We start from the raw sequence: 19,047 nt of genomic DNA, 5'->3' as shown, positions 1-19,047 counted from the left end.
GTTTTGGAAGAAGTGCAGCCAGAGAGATCCTTGAAGACCAGGATGGCTAAGCTTTGTCTCTTATACTTCAGACATATTGTCAGGAAGGACCCATCGCTGGAAGAGGATATCATGTTTGGTAAGGTGGAGTGTCAGAGAAAAAGAGGAAGACCCCAATGAGATGGATTGGCCCAGTGGCAGCATTGATGGACTCAAGCATGGCAACAGTAGTGAGGTTGGCCCAGGATTGGGCAGTATTTCGTTCTGCTGTGCATAAGGTTGCTATGGGTCGGTACTGACTCAATAGCACCTAACAACAACAACCATGTTCCTCTTATTGGCTTTATGAGGTCTTTTGGCAAGAATGAAGACTAGACAGCCACACTATACAATAAGACACAAGACACAAAATGAAACTGATACTCCTGAAACCCTGAACTTCAGAGGAAATGATAGAGAAGTGGATTGAACACAAACTGGAGAAGAAGCTGAACAAATAGAGCAAGAGAAGAGAAAGACCGATGAACTATTGACTGCCACGATTTGTTGCGGCCATCTTGAACTTTTGAAAGCAGCATATCATCAAGGCAGAGGACTAAATATACAAGCATATACTGTTGGCTAGTGATGAGAAAGGTGTTTTTCACCTTTTACCCTTGTTACTCACACCGTCTTGGTGACCAGAAATGTGGGCAGCCCTCATCCACCCCACCTGCTGCGCAGTCTCTACTTAGCATGAGGTGGGAGCCACTTCAAGAGTTCCATGAGCTCCATCATCAAACCAGTAGAACATGCAGTGGCAAATTCCTGACCACCACTGGGTGAGCAGCAACTCCTTGCTTAACCAGCGGCCCTGACCACAGCTGCCCTCTAGGCCTAAAAGAATTCCTTCTGAGACCAAGGACCCTGATCTCAACTACCATCAAAGCTGGCAAAAACTACTTCTGAATCAAGAAGCCTAGAACCAGACAACACCTAGGACGGCAGTAATTTCATCTAGGACCATGTACCCCACCCCGTTTCACTCCTTATCCTCACACCCTGTGAGCTCCTTGCATGGCAGAGGGTGTCAACCCGGACTAGGTACCCTGTTCCCCACAGGGAAGAGTAAGGGGTAAAAATAAAAAACAAGAAAAGTAAAGGAAGATGAAAGAGGGGAGAAGAATTTAATGTATTTATTTTTTAAGTAGAACCACACTTGCAGTGGGGGAGTGTGTGACTGGTTATCTAGTTCCTACTCTGATTGGAACACTGCTTGCAATAACTCAAAATGGCTACACTGTGATTTTAACAGCTACTGCTCCTTGTTCAAGGTTATCATCCTTTCATTGTTACTTGATTGACTTCTTTATCCATTCCTTTGGAGATGTGGGTTGCAGGATTGTCGCCTGAATTTATTTTATTTGCTGTCTCAAGTCTTTGTTGTAGTGGGTCTGGATAGTATATCTTCCTGTTCCACCATCTTGAAACTTCCATTTCTTCCTTGGATTATTTTTACTAAAATATATCTCTCTCCCAGTGTCTAATTTTAAATATTATGATGGTTCTCAGTTTTGCTACTTCATTTGTATGATTAAAGTTTACATTTATCCTCGGCATGCACAAGTATACAAGTATAAATGAAGAATGGAGCATTTTATCTGGAGGAGTTGTTGTTAGTTGCTGTCCAGTTGGCTCCTCCTCATACAGAACTCATGTACAACAGAATAAAGGTTTGATTCTGCTGTTGAACAACTGCTGTGTATTTTGAATGTCTTCCAACTTAAGGGACTTATTTCTAGCACTGTATCAGACTGTATCAGTCTGTTGTGATGCATATGGTTTTCATTAGTTGTTTTTAGAAATATAACACTAAGCCTTTCTATCTAATCTGTCTTACTCCAGAAGCTCCACTGAAACTTGTCTACCATGGATGACCTCCTAGATATTTGAAATGCAGGTGACATAGCTTCCAAACCCATGTGAACACACAAGCCACCATAGTAAGACAAACAGACAGATGGTAGTGCCAGAGAAGACATTTCATTGAAATAGAGTGATCTATTTCAACTCTTCATTTTTTCAGATAAGAAAAAGAAGGCCAGAGAAATTTAGGTCCTTTACCAATATCACACTGCTGTGTCAAAACTTAAACTTTGATCCTCAAACTTCCATTCTCATACACATTCTATTTCTTGCCTTTCAATTTGATTAATATTATCATTTTGAAAACAGAATAAAGTGGTTATGTGTACATTGTACAATTTGTATACCACATAGTTCCTTATCACATTCCAACCTCTTGACTGGAAAGTGACTGAGCAGAGAAGCTACTGGAAAGTGTGTGATGGGATTATAGTCATGCCTGTGGTGGTCATGGAAAGAGTCACGCCCATGTCTCTTTCCATCCAGTTACACATTTCTTTTAAAGTGCCTGATGCCTATGTATCCCTATTTCTACTTCTCTAGATTGAAATTGAGAAAGCTAAAAATAGTGTCTTGGCAGAATATAAATTATCCAGGGTAACTAAAAAAATAAGACAAGCAGCAAGGATTTGATATGAATTTACATTCAGAAAGAAGGAACATGCATTTATTAAAATGCCATATGTGCTATGTACATCATTACCTTACCAGGAGTCAGATGTGTGCTAGAAGACAATGGACTTCTAAGAGTGTTCATAAAAGGAAAAGTATGCAAATAAAGCAATCACTGGGCATTTTAATTTCTTTACAAAATAGGAGAAAACATGAAAAATATCTCTGAACATTATGTGTTTGTATTTTTCAAAACACTGGGAAATATTAAAAATTAAATGATTTTGTAAATGATTTTCCTTGGAGGTAGTTTTTACAGAGAAAAAGAGAGAATTCATTATAGTTAGAATTCTCAAGGAAAGCATCAATCAGAGATCAAAAACTATTGCCAAATTAGAAACAGTATACTTTTTAAGTTAGGTAGAACATGATTTGTAATGCAATGACATTTAGAATTTTTTTGTGAAGATCTAAAATGCTGTGTCTGCCAAAATCACATCTTAAATATGCCCCTTGGTGACTCACAAAACCTACTAGGCTGCTCCAATATATAAATTATAGCCTTATTTTTAGATGGTATATATAACCTTTGGAATATTTTTTTTCTGATTAGTCTTAAGACAAAAAAGGAAATTATTGTAATGGAAAACTTTAAGTTTACTATGTCAATAACAAACCAAATTGTTATTAATTCTCATTTTGTACTACTTATATCAAAATAAAGATATTTTGTTTTCATTATATGAATGTGCCATTTTAATTCCCAGTTTACCTACTAATCTTGTAAGAATTATAAAGATATTTTAGAGTTTGGTGTGATGCTGCAGGTTAGTGTAATGTACTCCAGAGTCTGCTGTTCAAGCTTACCACCTGCTCCGCAAAAATCCTATACAGGATCGCCATGAGTCAGAAATTACTCCACAGCACTTAACCACAGCAACAGCACACTAATAGTTATTTACATATTGAGTTATATAATCTTTTCTATCCATGAGACCACAAAAATAAAAAAGGAATGAACCTTTTCATTGGGATTAATAAATTTCAAAACTGAAACCAGAAATGTTCTTTTAGATGAAACCGTCTGGGATCATCTTTCAATACTTCCCTTGAAGAAAGTTGATTGGAGGTAGAATGCAGAAATTCTAAGTGTCAATGAATGTTGCTGTTGTTGTTAGGTGTCATCAAGTAGGTTCTAGCTCTTAGCAACCCTATGCATAACAAAATGAAACACTATTTGACTGTACACCATTCTCACAAAAGCTGCAATGTTTGAACACATTGTTGCAGCCATGTGTCAATCCATTTTGCTGAGGGTCTTCCTGTTTCACTTATCCTTAACTTTAACAAGCTTGATGCACTTCTCCAGGAACTGGTCCCACCAGACAGCATGTTCAAAGTACATTCTCACTTTTAAGGAATAATCTGGTTGCATTTCTTCCAAGACATTCTTCAGGCAGTCCATGGTAGATTCAATATTCTTCACCAATACCACAAATCAAAGGCATCAATACTTCTTCAGTCTTCCTTAATCACAATCCAGTTATCATACACATATAAAGCAACTGAAAATGCCATTGCTTGGGTCAGGCCATAGAAGGTATTTTTATTTTTAAGTGCCTTCCAGGCAGTTATGTTTAGGGTTTCCAAGGAGTGACTGGTGGATTTAAACTGCCAGCCTTGTGCTTATCCTAAAGCCCCACACCAGGATTCCTTAAGTGTTCCTTAGTCCCTATTCACTATCCAGCTTTCATATGCATATAAGCCAACTGAAAATTCTATAGCTTGAGTCAGGCTATGAAAATAGCCATCAAGAACTCAAAGGATGTATTGAATTGTGTATGCAATACACACAATCTGCTACAAAAGCCCTCTTTAGCATGTTAAAAGGAGTCTTGTTGTGGTGCTGTAGGATAAACACTAGACCTCTAGGACAATTTGAACCCCAAGGTCATTGGTTCCAACTCACCAGTTGCTCATAGGAAACCCTATACAGGGTCACTATGAGTCAGAAATGACTTGATGGCACTTAACAACAATGAAAACAATAACATGTTAAAAGACAAAAATGTCATTTTGAGAACTAAGGTGCCCCTGACCAAAACCATGTCAATAAATAGAGTAGTTTGAAAAACAAAAAAGAAAAAACCTTACACACCCAAACATATCACTGTTATACCTGTCTAAATTAATTTTTATGTGGAAATCGATGTTTTTCACTGATTTAGGATGAAGAATATGATATATCAGGATGCTACTTCAAATCCAGTTGTATCCTCTGATCATGTTTTATCTTTTTTTGCCTGGGTAAGCTTATTTTAAAATAATTAATTAATATCTCAGTCCTAGTGTGGCACTGTAAGGAGCTCTGGTAGCGTAGTGGTTACAAATCGGGCTGCGAACCTTAAGGTCAGCGGTTCGAAACTACCAGCCACTCCGCGGGAGAAAGATGAGGCTTTCTACTCCCGTAAAGATTTACACCCTCGGAAACCCTGTACAGGGTCGCTATGGGTCGGAACCAACTCGACGGCACTTAACAACAACAGTGTGGCACTGTAGGATCAGCACTGGACTGAGAACCACAATGTTGGCAGTTCAAACCTTTGAGAAATTCTCAAGATGGTCCATCTTCAGGAACAAAGGGCCCAGGAGACTGTTAGGCCAGACACTGGCTGTTGATTCGCAGCCAGGGATATGTAAGCAGGATGAATTGAGGCTGAGGCAGGGAGGTCAGGAAATGGTGGTGGTAAGAAATCTGCTCTAGGACTAGGAACTTTAAATAAGAATACAATCATTAGGCCATGGGGACCATCTGGGCTAGATGGGGAACCACATGCTAAATGGGGGAGGGAAACCTGAAATGAAACTCTTGATGAACTGGCCATGCAGCCAGTCTGCCCGTGTCTACTGGGTTGGGCACCCAATTTTGCAAAATCAAATAAAGAAAACCTCACTTTCACTAAAATGAGTACAGATTGGATTTCTGGATCGTTTGTCAGTATCGACAATGTTTCTCATACACCCATCAGTTGCTCCTTGGAAACTCTATACATAGAGTCAGAATCAACTCCACAGCACATAACAACATCAACACTGAAATATAAGTCTATGTGCTTAAAGAATAATAAGCAGTGAGAACAAAACCATCTAATCACTTTTGAAAAGCGAAAGGTTGAAATTAACCAAGAATACTGTCTATAGTTCAAAGTTGGTAAGGTTAAAACTTTATCAAAAAAATATGTTTCTTTTGTAGCACCAGATGTAATTTGCAACACAATTCCAATATTCTTTTCTTTGAAATAGAATGAGCACCATAATCTGTAACATCACTGGTGCGTGGTTCTAATTTTTCTGCCACACCATTCCATTTTATCAAAGTTCTAACGCCTTTGTGGAAGCATGCTGCCTGCCCATGAAAAGCAAACTGCAAACACAATTCTCCCTGACAGCACATAGCTGTGAAAAAGAAAGAAATTTTTTTGCATATACTCCCTGTATAATGAGTTTCAAATCAGTTTGTACTTTTGAAAAGAAACTAAAGTTAAAAGTATCTCTGCTTACATGGCTATATTTTAAATTTACATATGAAGTTTCACAGCAGAGTGCTTTAAGGGTGCAGTTCTCTATCTTATGTTTAAAAGTCTGTTCTAAAATACTTCTTTTCTTTACATATTTATAGAAATAGCTATATTTTACACAACCCTCATCACAGTGTCCATATGAAGATCTCAAATAAGATTTTGATAAATAAAACACATGTGCACATATTAACAAAAAAGGCACATGTTAACAAAGCTTGATTATTCTAAGGGCTCATAATGGAGAATCATCTTTAATATCACTGGGATTCACACAGGGTTTGGGAGTTGCCTCATAGAGGTTTGAGATTGCATTATAATTCCATGTAAACATATCAGAGGAGATTTCTCCAAATAGCATTTTACAGAGGGTATTTAAGGGTAGAATATGCAAAAATCAAATCAATTATAGTCTTGCAAAGCAAAACCTACAGTGTTTTTTATTTGGTTTCCTTAAGTATAAACTGCTAAACATAATTTCTCTCTGATCCAGTCTTTTTTGGTTTTTGGAGGTGGGTTTGGGGGAGGGCTGATACAAATATTCAGTGAAGGTTCCATGAATATTATGCAATCAATGCTGGCAGATATTTTTGACCTAACATCGCGTCATTTCTTTCAGTGCAATTACTTATGTATCTTACCATTGCCAAGCCTCCAGCTTGTCTCAGTGAGGTTGTAAGGCCATCTGCAATGACTCCATTGAGCTGGTTGCTGAAATCTAGATTCCTGGGCCCACCCAAACTTGCTGGCTTGAAAAACTTGACGCCAGGACTAAAATCTGCGTTTTTACAAATATCAAAAAAATACCCCAGTAAAAGCTGATGACTATCCTAGTGGTTACGAATCGGGCTGCAAATCGCAAGGTCAACAGTTCGAAACTACCAGCTGTTCCACAGGAGAAAGATGAGGCTTTCTGCTCCCGTAAAGATTTACAGCCTTGGAAACCCTGTACAGGGTCGCTATGAATCGGAATTGACTCCACGGCACATAATAACAACAACATTCTATCTAGTGCTAAGCTACTCTGTCTCTAGACAAAGCTCCTCTAAACTTCTTTCTATATATCTCACTCTGTTATACACTGACATACATACACACTCACCATACATGGATAAGTTAAATATGCTCTTACATTTCTTACTGTTACTGTATGAGATCATAAAAACATAAATTATATTGTGCATAAGCATTGAAACATTTGCTAAGATTTAGAGATCTGCTGCACCTAGAGACACACTTGCAGACAGCAATTGGTAATTAAAAAAACACTGTAAAAAAACAACATAGTAGATTATTATACCTAAGTAGTCCTTTGAATTTAATTTTATCTCAAACAGCACTCACTGATTTGTTTCTAATAAAAAAGGAATTAACAGATTATTTGAAAATCTGATAATGATGGTACACTTGAAAATGTTATATTTCCCTCATGGAAAAAAGAAACCTAATATTTATTCAGCAAAGCACTACAGTCTCATATTTGCATGGGGAAAATTATGGCATTAGGAAGAAGCTAAGGAAACTCACCACTTCTTCATGTCTGCATTTTCTCACATTAATTCCATTTATCTGCAATAAAAATATATATATATATAATTTCACATAGTCTATTGTAAATAGAATTTACATTTGGTTGCAAATAAAGCATAATGATAAATGCATACCTGTAGAATTGCATCCCCAATAAAGAGTAAACCTGACAGCTCCGCTATGAAGGAAAAACATTAATTGATTATGCATTGTTTTGTTTTTTAATACGGATACATTGTCTTATTAAATAAAGGCAAAACAGGCAGAAATAAACAAAAAATTGAATACATTTATATGGTGGTTAGTATTCTTAAAGTTTCACCAAGAAGGGAAATTTAAAAACCATCATGTGAGTAAATCCACTGCAAATTTTGCACTTATGCACAGATATTCCTATTTACTTCTACCATTTCAGTGCTTGAAGTCGTTAAAAAAAATTGGTCACTCTTCCCAGGAAGGATTAAATGACCTCATGCTTTTATCATTCAGAGAAAGCTTCTGTAGAAGTTTGACACCTAGACATTCAATCCATCAGTTGTGGATTCAGCTCCAAGTTTAATTTTAAACATCAGATAGCTTTGCTCATTTCAATCAATGAAAACATTGCTTATGTCCTCCTTGCTTTTCCTAAATTGAATTTCATATGAAGGCCTGAGTGAAACTGCAGATGAGAACTAAAAAGAAAAATTTGTAATTTTTTCATTATTGGAAGTTACTTGTGTCATCAGTTTGTTTGTTTGTTTGATGGAACAATTAAATAGTTACCCTGCTCCTAATCCATACAAGGCCATATGTTTTCTCTTTTGTTTTATCCTTAATTTCCTCTCAGAGACAAGGTCTCCTTGTGTGAGACTGGTACAGAGTATAAATTTTAAAGTCAAATTTAGACACTTACATGAGTCCTGGCCATGTGGGACTCAAGCAAACCAACTATACATTAGTTTTATGCTTCCTAAAAATTACCTAATTTTTAAGGAAGTTTGATTTATGAACTAGTACTACGTAATTCTCTGAATACTTTACCTCTTTGCTCCTTGGAGATTTTTGAAATGACAACAGGGATATTATGTTCTGCTCCTCCCTGGGAAGATAAAAAAGGTACACACTGTACTCCTTAAATAAGTAGATAGAGATTTTAGCCAAAAACTTTACAGATTGTGAGTAGCATACTAACAGAACACTTACCAGACTTTAAATATATCCGTGGAAGTTCTCCACTAAGAAGACAGTGCTTCCTTAAAGCTTATCTCCGTAGCTACAATTTCACTGTGACATACAAAATAACTAACAAGTGCCTTTAAATTTTTTCATTTAAAAAATATTGATAATACCTTTAGTATAGGCATTATAGTCTCTTCAATGTGAGGCAATGCTTTCCATTCTAGAAATTTTCATTTTAATTTCCAAATTATGATTATGTGTTTCTTTTATCTGGCTACTTTATTTTATGTTGGTGAGCTTTTAGCCCATTCAAAAATGCACAGAGTTACTTTAGCGTGCAAAATGACTGGGAATTCTTGACTTGCACACAAGAATGAGCATAATATCACGGGACAGGGCTCACCTGCACCTTTTTAATTTGTATTCGCTTCCTCTTTTTGTGTTAATATATCTTAAACCATTAGCAGAATAGAATAAACTGGCTAGAGTATAATAGAAATGCTTGGATCTCACTTATTAGATATTTTTAAAATAAAGACAATTAAATAAATAGATTGAGGAAAATAAAATAAATTCTTGAAAGAACTGTGTAAACTCATTTTCTATACCAGAGATTAGAAAAATTCAGTATGATAAAGAATAAAATGTTAAGTAGAAAAGAAACAGTGGTTTAATACAGGAAGGCTGAAAAGAGTCTTTTGAATTTATTAAGGTTTCTCTGTTTACAAAATAAGTAAATTTCCTATGATCCTGTATCCCTCAGTGAAAAAAGAAATTATTTTAGAAAGGACAACTTGCCCATTAATACCAATATTTGACACTGAGTGGCCAATAAATATAAACGCAAGTTAGGAAATACTGAGAAAAGTACTGATATTCTACTTTTTCTAGACAAAGCTTTTCTACTTCTGTCAAGAGAAAAGGTAGTAAATTAAATGTCAAAATTTTCTACTGAGATTAAAATCCAATTCACTGCTTATTTCCCCTTTTCTCGTTATCTCCCAACAATCCAATTGAGACGAAGGTAAAGGAGTATAGAAATCTGAATTAAACATAAAACACTAATTGACTGAAACAATTGCAAAGATATATAGGACATGCCTAGGGTGCATACCTGAGCAGCCACACCTTGGGACATGCCATTAACAAAGACCATCCATAAAAATTTCTGCATTTTTTACTTCCTTAGGACATATTTTACAGGTCAGACGGGTTAACCTAGTGCTCTAGGCATAACTTTAAAGCGTAAAACTTCTACTGGGGCAAAAGAAAATGCCAGTGTCTGTAAGACGTCTGAATTAGGGTCCAAAAGAATCATGCACACTCTGTTTCCCAGAATAAATTCTGTCTGCTCCTACCAGAGGCCATTGAGACTCCATCTTGAAGAAATGTTGCGTCTGTGAGAGTGCGCATGCGAACGTGCACACGCATACACAATTAGCATGGCCCCTCCTATATGGTCCGTTTATTGGAAATGCCCGCCTATCTCTGTGAATAAACATGATGTCTTTTCCCTATCCAAAACTTTTTAAACCCCAGCAACTCCTTTGGGGAGACAGAAGGTTAGCATTGCATTAAGCTCTCCTCTTTCCATTTTCAAGCTTCTTTCCTATAACAAACTTTTTGCTCCCGTGGTAACTGTCTCACCTGACTATTAATCAGTAGAAGGCACAACCTCTTTCTTGAAGCCTGGAGATGCGGTTGGCACTACCTGTAACACACTATCCAAGTATCCATCCCTCACAAGCTCTGTGAAGAAAATCTCTGGCAAGGGCTAAAATGGATTCTAGTGCTGGTCATCTTTTTCAGCCTTATGTTCTTAGACAAATGCTGATTCTGGCTAAAACGGTCTTTCACTGATAAAAGGTGATCATAATCTGTGACTGATAGTGGAGAAAACGAGTAAGAGACAAAGGAGTGTATTGTTGTTGTTAAGTGCCTTCATGTCAGTTCCAACCCATAGCGATGCTGTATATGGTTTCCAAGGAGCCACTGGTGAGCTTGAACTGTTGAGCTTGAACCACTGACCTTGCAGTTCAAACCGATTTTGCAGTGCAGCGCATTACCCTGTAGCGCCACACCAGGACTCGCATACAACATACACGAAATAAAGGAAAGCCAAGAAGCTCTGGTAGCGTAGTGTTACGAATCGGACTGCGAACCTTAAGGTCAGCAGTTCGAAACTACCAACTGTTCCGCGGGAGAAAGATGAGGCTTTCTGCTCCAGTAAAGATTTACAGCCTCGGAAACCCTGTACAGGGTCGCTATAAGTCGGAAGTGACTCCACGGCACATAACAACAACAACAACACGGTGCTTGCAGATTAATGCACTGGACTGCAAGGTCGATTTGAACTGCAAGATCGGTAATTCAAACTAGCCAGCCACTCCTTAGAAACCCTATACAGTGTCGCTGTAAATCGGAACTGACATGAAGGCACTTAACAACAACAACATCAATTACCATAATCTATCAAGATTTATGAGTAAAATCAAAGTGGTGAGTAAGATTAGGGCTAGTCCATTCATCACCCTTAATATTTGAAACCTAAACACACTGCTATCAAGTGGATCCCAACTTATAGAGACCATGAATAAGGATTCAGTCTGCAAATCTTTACAGGAGCAGAAAGCTTCATCTTTTTCCCACAGAGGAACAGGTAAGTTTGCATTGATGACCTTGCAGTTAGTAGTGCAGTGCTTATCTTGTAGTTGTTGTTAAGTACTGTCCAGTTGTTTCCAACTCATAGTGACTCTGTGAGGGGTTTCTGAGGGGCAGGTGGTGGATTTGAACTACAGGCCTTGTGGTTCACAGTGCAGTGCTTATCCTTAAACTCCACACTAAGAGTCCAGTGATTATCATATGGTGCCATAAATTCTCACTCTCCTATATTCTGTTCTATTCTTTTACCATTATACATCTTGGCTCCTACCATAGTATTTATTAATTTATTACATCTATTTTTATTATCTTTCTCCTTCCCGCACACTAAACTATAATTAGAGCATTTACCATTTTTAAGAAGTTTTGTTTTGAGCATTAATGTAACCCCAGTGTGTGTTTAATAAACTTAAATATGAATGAATGAATGCAGTTTAAGAGTTTTCCAGCCCCCCCAAAAAAAGTTTCATTCTTTAAATTACAGTGCAGAATGATTCCATGAAAGTGGTAAGACTATGTTTCTCCATGAAATAGAACTCACTTGAAGGCAATGTGCTTATTATTTTTCTTTTTATGATGAAATCAAATGTTGATGTTCACGTAGTGTCTAAAAATATTTGCAAGCTAGAAAGAATTTTAATAATATATCTCCATTTCTTAGAAGAAAAAGTTGATTAAAAGGAACCACTACCTGGGGAAGTATTTGATAATATACCTTTGGGACAGGGAATTCTACTCTCAGCTAGTCTGTCTGTGCAACTGTCAGTACTGTCCTTTAGCAGTCGCCCTTTTCAGTTCCACTACAGAATCCAAAGATTCTCTTAGTGCCCAGATATTTAATGAAATCATTATGGTGGGTCAAAAGGAAACCTATCCCAGGGGTTGATTTACGGGCAGAAGAAGCTTCTGGCTAACTATTTTCAGACAGGTGGATTAACAATTTAGTCCACTAAGTAACCTATTCTTCAGTCAGTATATCAGACTTTTCTTTAAATGGTAATTGTTGAATGACCATATGCAACTAACCTCTGCTTCTCCATCATTTTTCTTTTTTATATAACATAGCTCCTGAATTTTAAGTGGTTTGAGTTCAAACATATTTTGTAAGTCAGACATTTGGAATCCTAAAGGTTAAACTAATTTTAGAAAGTAACTTCATAAATTAGATAACAGAATTTAAGATAAAATTCAGAAAATAAAATTAGAACTTCTCTTAGTTTCATTTTTTTGGATGAAATCTGTGAAAACAGCCCATTTATACTAAAGTTAAATAGATTTAGCTCAGTGACAGAATTTAGTGACAGAGTTTAAAGCTTTCCAGGTAAAAATCAAATAATGTGACTTGCTTTACTTAAAACAGCAAGTCAGTTTTCCATTAAAAATAAAGACCAAAATCTTTAATCAAAGTCTCATGCAATATGTTCTCAGCCTCCCTCAGCTGCTTCATCCTGTAAAGAAACATTCCCATCATCCACTGTGTTCCTCGAATGGCATTTTGTTGTTGTTGTTGTTGTTGTTGTTCCTAGAAAATGCCATATCTCTTCAGTATTTTAAGTACCTCAGGACAATTTGCAATTCGTAAGTGAAACTGAATTGTGGGCACATTTCAGAAAAGAGTTTTCCATTTAATATAGCTAACCAAGGACTGGGGAAGAGCTGCCTTCTAAAAGTAGAGTTGACCTCAGTGAGGTTGATGGAGTTAACCTTTAGGGACCTCCATTTGCTGATGGGGTAAAACTCAAAGTGAAGAGGAACCAGTTGCAAATATACATTTAAAATTGCAACATGGAATGTATGAGACATGAATCTAGGAAAATTGGAAGTTCTCAAAAATGGAATGGGATGCATAATAATAATGACTGGTATCCTAGGCATTAATGAGCTGAATGGACTGGTATTGACCATTTTTAAAATGGACTGGTATTGACCATAGTAATGGTTTACTATGCCAGGAACACCTAATTGAAGAGGAAGAGATCACATTCCTTTTCATAAAGAACATTTCAAGATCTATATTGAAGTACAATATTGTCTGTGATAGGATACTATCTATATACCTATAAGGAAAACCAGTTAATACTAATATTATTAAAATTTACCCTAAAGCCAGTTGTTGCTAAGTGCCGTTGAGTTGATTCCGACCCTTAGCAACCCTGTACAGGGTTTCCAAGGCTGTAAATCTATACGGGAGCAGAAAGCCTCATCTTTCACCCACGGAACAGCTGGTATTTTCAAACTGCTGATCTTGCAGTTCGCAGCCTGATTCATAACCACTATGCTACCAGAAAGCCAGAGATGATGAAATTGAAGAATTCTACCAATAATCACTCACACATTGATAATTACTGGTGATTATCATGTAAATTTTAAAAACAAAAGGAAGGGTCAGTATTTGGTAAACATGACCTTTGTAATAGAAAGGATGCTGGAGAGTACATGTGAGAGTTTTGCAAGAACAATGACTCATTCAAAGCAAATACCTTTTTCAACAATATAAAAGGTGACTAAGCAAGTGGACCTCAATGGATGGAATACACAGGAATCAAATTGACTACATATGTGGGAAGAGAAGATGGAGAAACAATTTCATCAGCCAAAAGAAGGCCAGGGGGCAACTGTGGACAGATCACCAGCTCAGGCTGAAGGTGAAGAAAAGTAAAACAAGTCCATGAGATCCAAGTATGACCTTGAGTCTACAGACCATCTCAAGAACAGATTTGTTGTATTGAACACTTATGATCAAAGGCCAAAAGAGTTGTGGGATGACATCAAGAACATCACACTAGAAGAAAGAAAAAAAGTCATTAAATAGACAGGAAAACCAATAGAAGAGATCAACATGGATGTCAAAAGAGATTCTGAAAATTGTTCTTGCGCATAGAAAAGCTAAAATGAATAGACAACACAAGGACGCAAAAGAGCTAAACAGAAAATTTCAAAGGGCAATTTCATAAGAAAAAGTCAAATTTTCTAATGAAATGTGCCAAGACCTAGAGTTAGAATATGAAAAGGTAAGAATACATTTAACATTGCTCACAATGAAATAATTAAAGAAAAAATTCAAGCCTCAGATTGCAATATTGAAGGATTCTATGGACAAAATATTGAGTGATACTAGAAACATCAAAAGAAGACAGAAAGGGATTCCTGAGCCCATGGACAAGGACATAGCCACCTAGGGCTATTCCTGAGAGCAAAGCATTCAGTTGATATGAAGCAAGGAGAGACACACAAGAACGCCCAAATTTGTAGATAGTACTCATTTGATCTAGCTTCAATGGCTTGATAATCAGAACTCTACTAGAGGAAGATTAAAAAAACAAGAAAAAAAACTTTTGATAAAGGAAACAAGCGTAAATTGCTACAATTTAATGGACTTGACCTATGCTTAGTATGTAGTAGCTCAAAATACCAACTGAGAGGGAAGGAGGCTTCACCTCAAGTATCAATCCTATTCCTTCTGTATACAGGGTTGATAGGGACGGGCAACTTAGACACTGTCTACCTAAAATGGGGGAGGGGAGTCCTGGTGTGGCGTTGTGGATTCATGTGCCAGACTGCAAAGCCATTTGAATTGCAAAGTTGGTGCTTCCAACTCACTAGCTGCTCCTCAGAAACCCTATACAGGATCACTATGGGTCAGAACTGACTCCATGGCACTTCACAACAACAACACAATAATGGCATGAAATGACTGGTTTAAACATTTTCAAGAGGGAGTTTGGTTTCAGAGTGTGCTGGGGAAGGTAGAATCCTTACTGAATAGTTTCGTCTTGTCTAGATGGGTCTGGTAAAAGAAGATGGGGATAAGATTCTTATGATTCAATAGTGAGTAATTGTTACTCATGACTAATTGCAACTGTCACAACTGTACAGACAGAAGTTTTGTAAAAAAACTGAGGAGTCATTAATCGTAATGTCTAGGAATAGAGGACCCTATGACCATCAAGGGAGAAGAGCATGAAAGGAATGTGGGACCCTATCCAGAGAAGGAGTGCCACCAGAGATAAAGGCAGAAATGGGGATGTGGAAAGGTAGAGCAGCTGAGGACTCTAGACTCATGGAAAGAGAAACACTATTTGGTAGTGGCCAGGAGGTAGGCTTGCAGAATGTGCCCTTTGGTTGTTTAAATAATTATCTATTCCTGAGTAGTTTTGTGTACATGTTGTTGTTGTTAGGTGCCATCAAGTCAGTACCAACCCATAGCAACTTTACGCACAGCAGAATGAAGCACTGGCCGATCCTGGGCCAACCTCACTACAGTTGCCATGCTTGAGTCTATTGATGCTGCCACATGGTCAAGTCATCTCATTGGAGGTCTTCCTCTTTTTCTCTGACCCTCCACCTTGCCAAACATGATATCCTTCTCCAGTGACTGGTCCTTCCCGACAACAAGTCCAAAGTATGGGAGACAAATTTTGGACATCTTGGCCTCCAAGGAGCACTCTGGCTGCACTTCTTCCAATACAAATGTGTTGGCTCTTTTGGCACCCATGGCACTTTCAGTATTCTACTCCAACACCATAACTCAAAAGCATCAATTCTTCTATGGTCTTCCTTATTCACTGTACAGCTTTGCATGGACACGCATGCACATGAGGCTATTGAAAATACCATGGCTTGGGTCAGGTGCACTTTAGTCCTCAAGCTGACAACTTTGCTTTTTAACATTTTAAAAAGGTCTTGTGCAGCAGATTTTCTTAATGTAATACGTCGTTTGATTTCTTGACTGCTGCTTCTGTGAGTGTTGTAGTTGATCCAAGAAGAATGAAATCCTTGACAACTTCAATCTTTTCTCTATTGATAAGAATGTTGTTTATTGGTTTGGTGGGGAGGATTTTTGTTTTCTTGATATTGAGATGTAATCCATACCAAAGGCTGTGCTCTTTCATCTTCATCAGTAAATGTTTTAAGTCCTCTTCACTTTCAGCAAGCAAGGTTGTATTATCTGCATATCACAGGTTGTTAGTCTTTCTCCAATCTCACCCCCCAAAAAAGCAGACAGAATAGAAACAAATACTGTTGAATGATGATGCACGGAGGAGATTGTAATCATTGCAATGAAACAATGAGTATAGAACCAATGTTCTCCCATGTAAGCAATCACTCAATTCACAGTAAAAACTTTTTTCAAATGTACTCTAAGAGGAAAAGAGATATTGTTTGGGAGAATAAGGGGAAGTTACTAGTGGGCTAAATAAAATATTTTTGAATTTTTTATGTAAAAAAAAAAAAGATGAAGAAGATGGAAGGGATATACAGTGTTATTGTACCAAAAATAATTGTTTGATGGTCAATCATTTCAAGAGGTACTGTATGACCAGGAACTGGTTATAGTGAAGGAAGAAGTCCAAGCAGTATTGAAAACACTGGTGAAAAACAAGGGTCCAGGAATTGATGGAATACAAATTGAAATGTTTCAATAAACTGATAGAGCATTGGAGGCACTCACTTGTCTTTGTCAAGAAATTTGGAAAACAGTTACTTGCCCAACTGATAGGAAGAGATCCATATTTGTTCCCATTCCAAAGAAAGGTGACCCAACGCAATGTGAAACTCTTCCAACAATATAATTAATATCACATGCAAGTAAAATTTTCCTGAAGATAATTAAAAAACAAATGCAGCAGGACTTAATTCTTTTCAAGTGTTAAATTTGTCACTTTAAAGACAAAGGTAGGCTGATCCAAGTTATGATGTGTGCAATTGCCTCATATGCCTGTGAAATTTAGACAATAAAAAAGGCAAACCATAGACAAATGGATGCATTTGAATTATGGTATTGCAGAAGAACACTGAAGTACCTTGGACTGCCATAAAAAAATAAACATATCTGTCTTAGAAGTGCAAACTTAATGAAAAGTGAGGTTAGTGAGACTCTGTCTCTCATATTTTGGGAATGCTATCAGGAGGGACCAATCCCTGGAGAAGGTCATCATGCTTGGAAAAGTGGAGGGTCATCAAAAATTAGGAAGACTCTCAAGAAGATAGATTGACACAGTGGTAGCAACACTGGACTCAAACATAACAACAATTGTTTGCTTTGGGGAGGTAAAATTGAAACAACAGCACCATGTATTCCTTGGAGGTTGGATTCCAGAGCATCTGAAAGAGTCTAAAAAACAGTTAATGCCTCCTTAGTTGTCTAACTTGTTATCTTTCTTCTATTATTTCCAGTGAAGACATGCTAGGGTTTAATCAATAGTAAGGATCCTATAGAAAACTGTGGATAAAGTGGGAGAAAAATGTGGAAAAAACTTAAAATCATAAAATGAACAGACTTACTAGTCTGATAGAGACTATAGCCCCAGAGACTATAAGCCCTTTGTTTTTGTTGTTAGGTGCTGCCCAATAGTGATCCTGTGCACAACAGATTCACCTTAGTAGCCAAGATGATTGGACTTTGTCTCTCATACTTTGGACATATTATCAGGAGAGGCTAGTCCCTGGAGAAGGACATCACGTTTACTACAATTGGAGGGTCAGAGAAAAAGAGATGTCCAATGAAATGGTTTGACACAGTGGCAGCAGCAATGGGCTCGATGATATCAGCATTTGTAAAGATGGCACAAGAGCCTGTTGTACACAGGGCTGCTGTGGGTTGGAAATGACTTGACTGCATCACACAAAAACAATAGTATTAGAAAGGGAGATTCAGAAATGAGGCTAGAGATACTCAACACAAAGAATATTATTTTTGCATCCAAATCAGTATAGGGTCTGAGACATTCATTTTGCAAGATCATATTCATGATAATAATTTCAAAATCTGTAACCCTCTGTTTCCAAAGAAACAGGATTGAAATCAGCCTTGTGTAGTCCAGTCAACAATTTGAAAATAATTTTCTAAGTATCACTAAAGCTGGGTATTTGTGAGCTCACTGAACTGCAACTTTTTCTCCCACACCTGCCTTTGTTTCTGGAGTACATGCCTCTATTAGGAAAAATGTCAGCTAGCTGTAATCCACCATCTTCTTCTCCCTGGAGATTGGACTCCATTGACTATGTCAGGCCTCTATATGAGTGAGGGATAATGACATTGGAACCCACTGACTGACTTTTGCCATAGACTCCTGTAATCTTTAACACCCACTAGACCAGACTTTTCTGAGATCAGGTAGGAATCAACTTCAAACTTTCTACTTGACATCATGCTTTGGGCTCTTCATAGCTTCTAAAAAGTCAGTTCTCATATTTAAGCTTATTTCCCTTATGCCAAGCCTCTTGTTCCTAGTACAATTCTCATATCCCTGTGGTTTAGTAGAGAGATCTCAACATACTCATGGTCAACCCACTTGTGACACTTATACAACGCTGATGTTATTTTAGTTTGCAAGGAAATTTACAATTATTCTTTACTTTATGATTATGGCAGCTGCTTATGACACAAAGTCTGCATATGCTTGGTTCAACTGTTGAGACTCAGACAGCCACATATAAAGTACATTATAATATAAAAGTAAGTCAAAAAGTATTGCTATGAGGGTTCCAGTTCATACATGCATTGTTGTTGTTGTTGTCATGTGCCATCGAGTTGGAACCGACTCATAGCGACCCCATGCACAGCAGAACAAAACAATGTCCGATCCTGGGCCAACCTCACTACTGCTACCACACTTGA

At 37.4% G+C, this 19,047-nt stretch overlaps 1 protein-coding gene across 1 annotated transcript in view; it reads right to left on the bottom strand.

Annotated features, from left to right (window-relative positions):
- The window catches only part of SNTG1 (syntrophin, gamma 1), a 461,475-nt gene that overhangs the window by 348,225 nt on the left and 94,203 nt on the right, over positions 1–19,047 (bottom strand). The window contains exons 4-6 of the mRNA XM_006860086.1: positions 8,628–8,685; positions 7,739–7,782; positions 7,602–7,643 (exon numbers count right to left, since the gene is read on the bottom strand). Coding sequence (XP_006860148.1) covers positions 7,602–7,643; positions 7,739–7,782; positions 8,628–8,685 — 144 coding nt within the window. The remainder of the gene's footprint in view (positions 1–7,601; positions 7,644–7,738; positions 7,783–8,627; positions 8,686–19,047) is intronic.

This window comes from Chrysochloris asiatica, unplaced genomic scaffold, assembly GCF_000296735.1.
Source record: "Chrysochloris asiatica unplaced genomic scaffold, ChrAsi1.0 scaffold00036, whole genome shotgun sequence".
Taxonomy (NCBI): domain Eukaryota; kingdom Metazoa; phylum Chordata; class Mammalia; order Afrosoricida; family Chrysochloridae; genus Chrysochloris; species Chrysochloris asiatica.
Note: the sequence above shows the minus strand (reverse complement) of the source record. Positions and strands in the feature narration are given on the sequence as shown.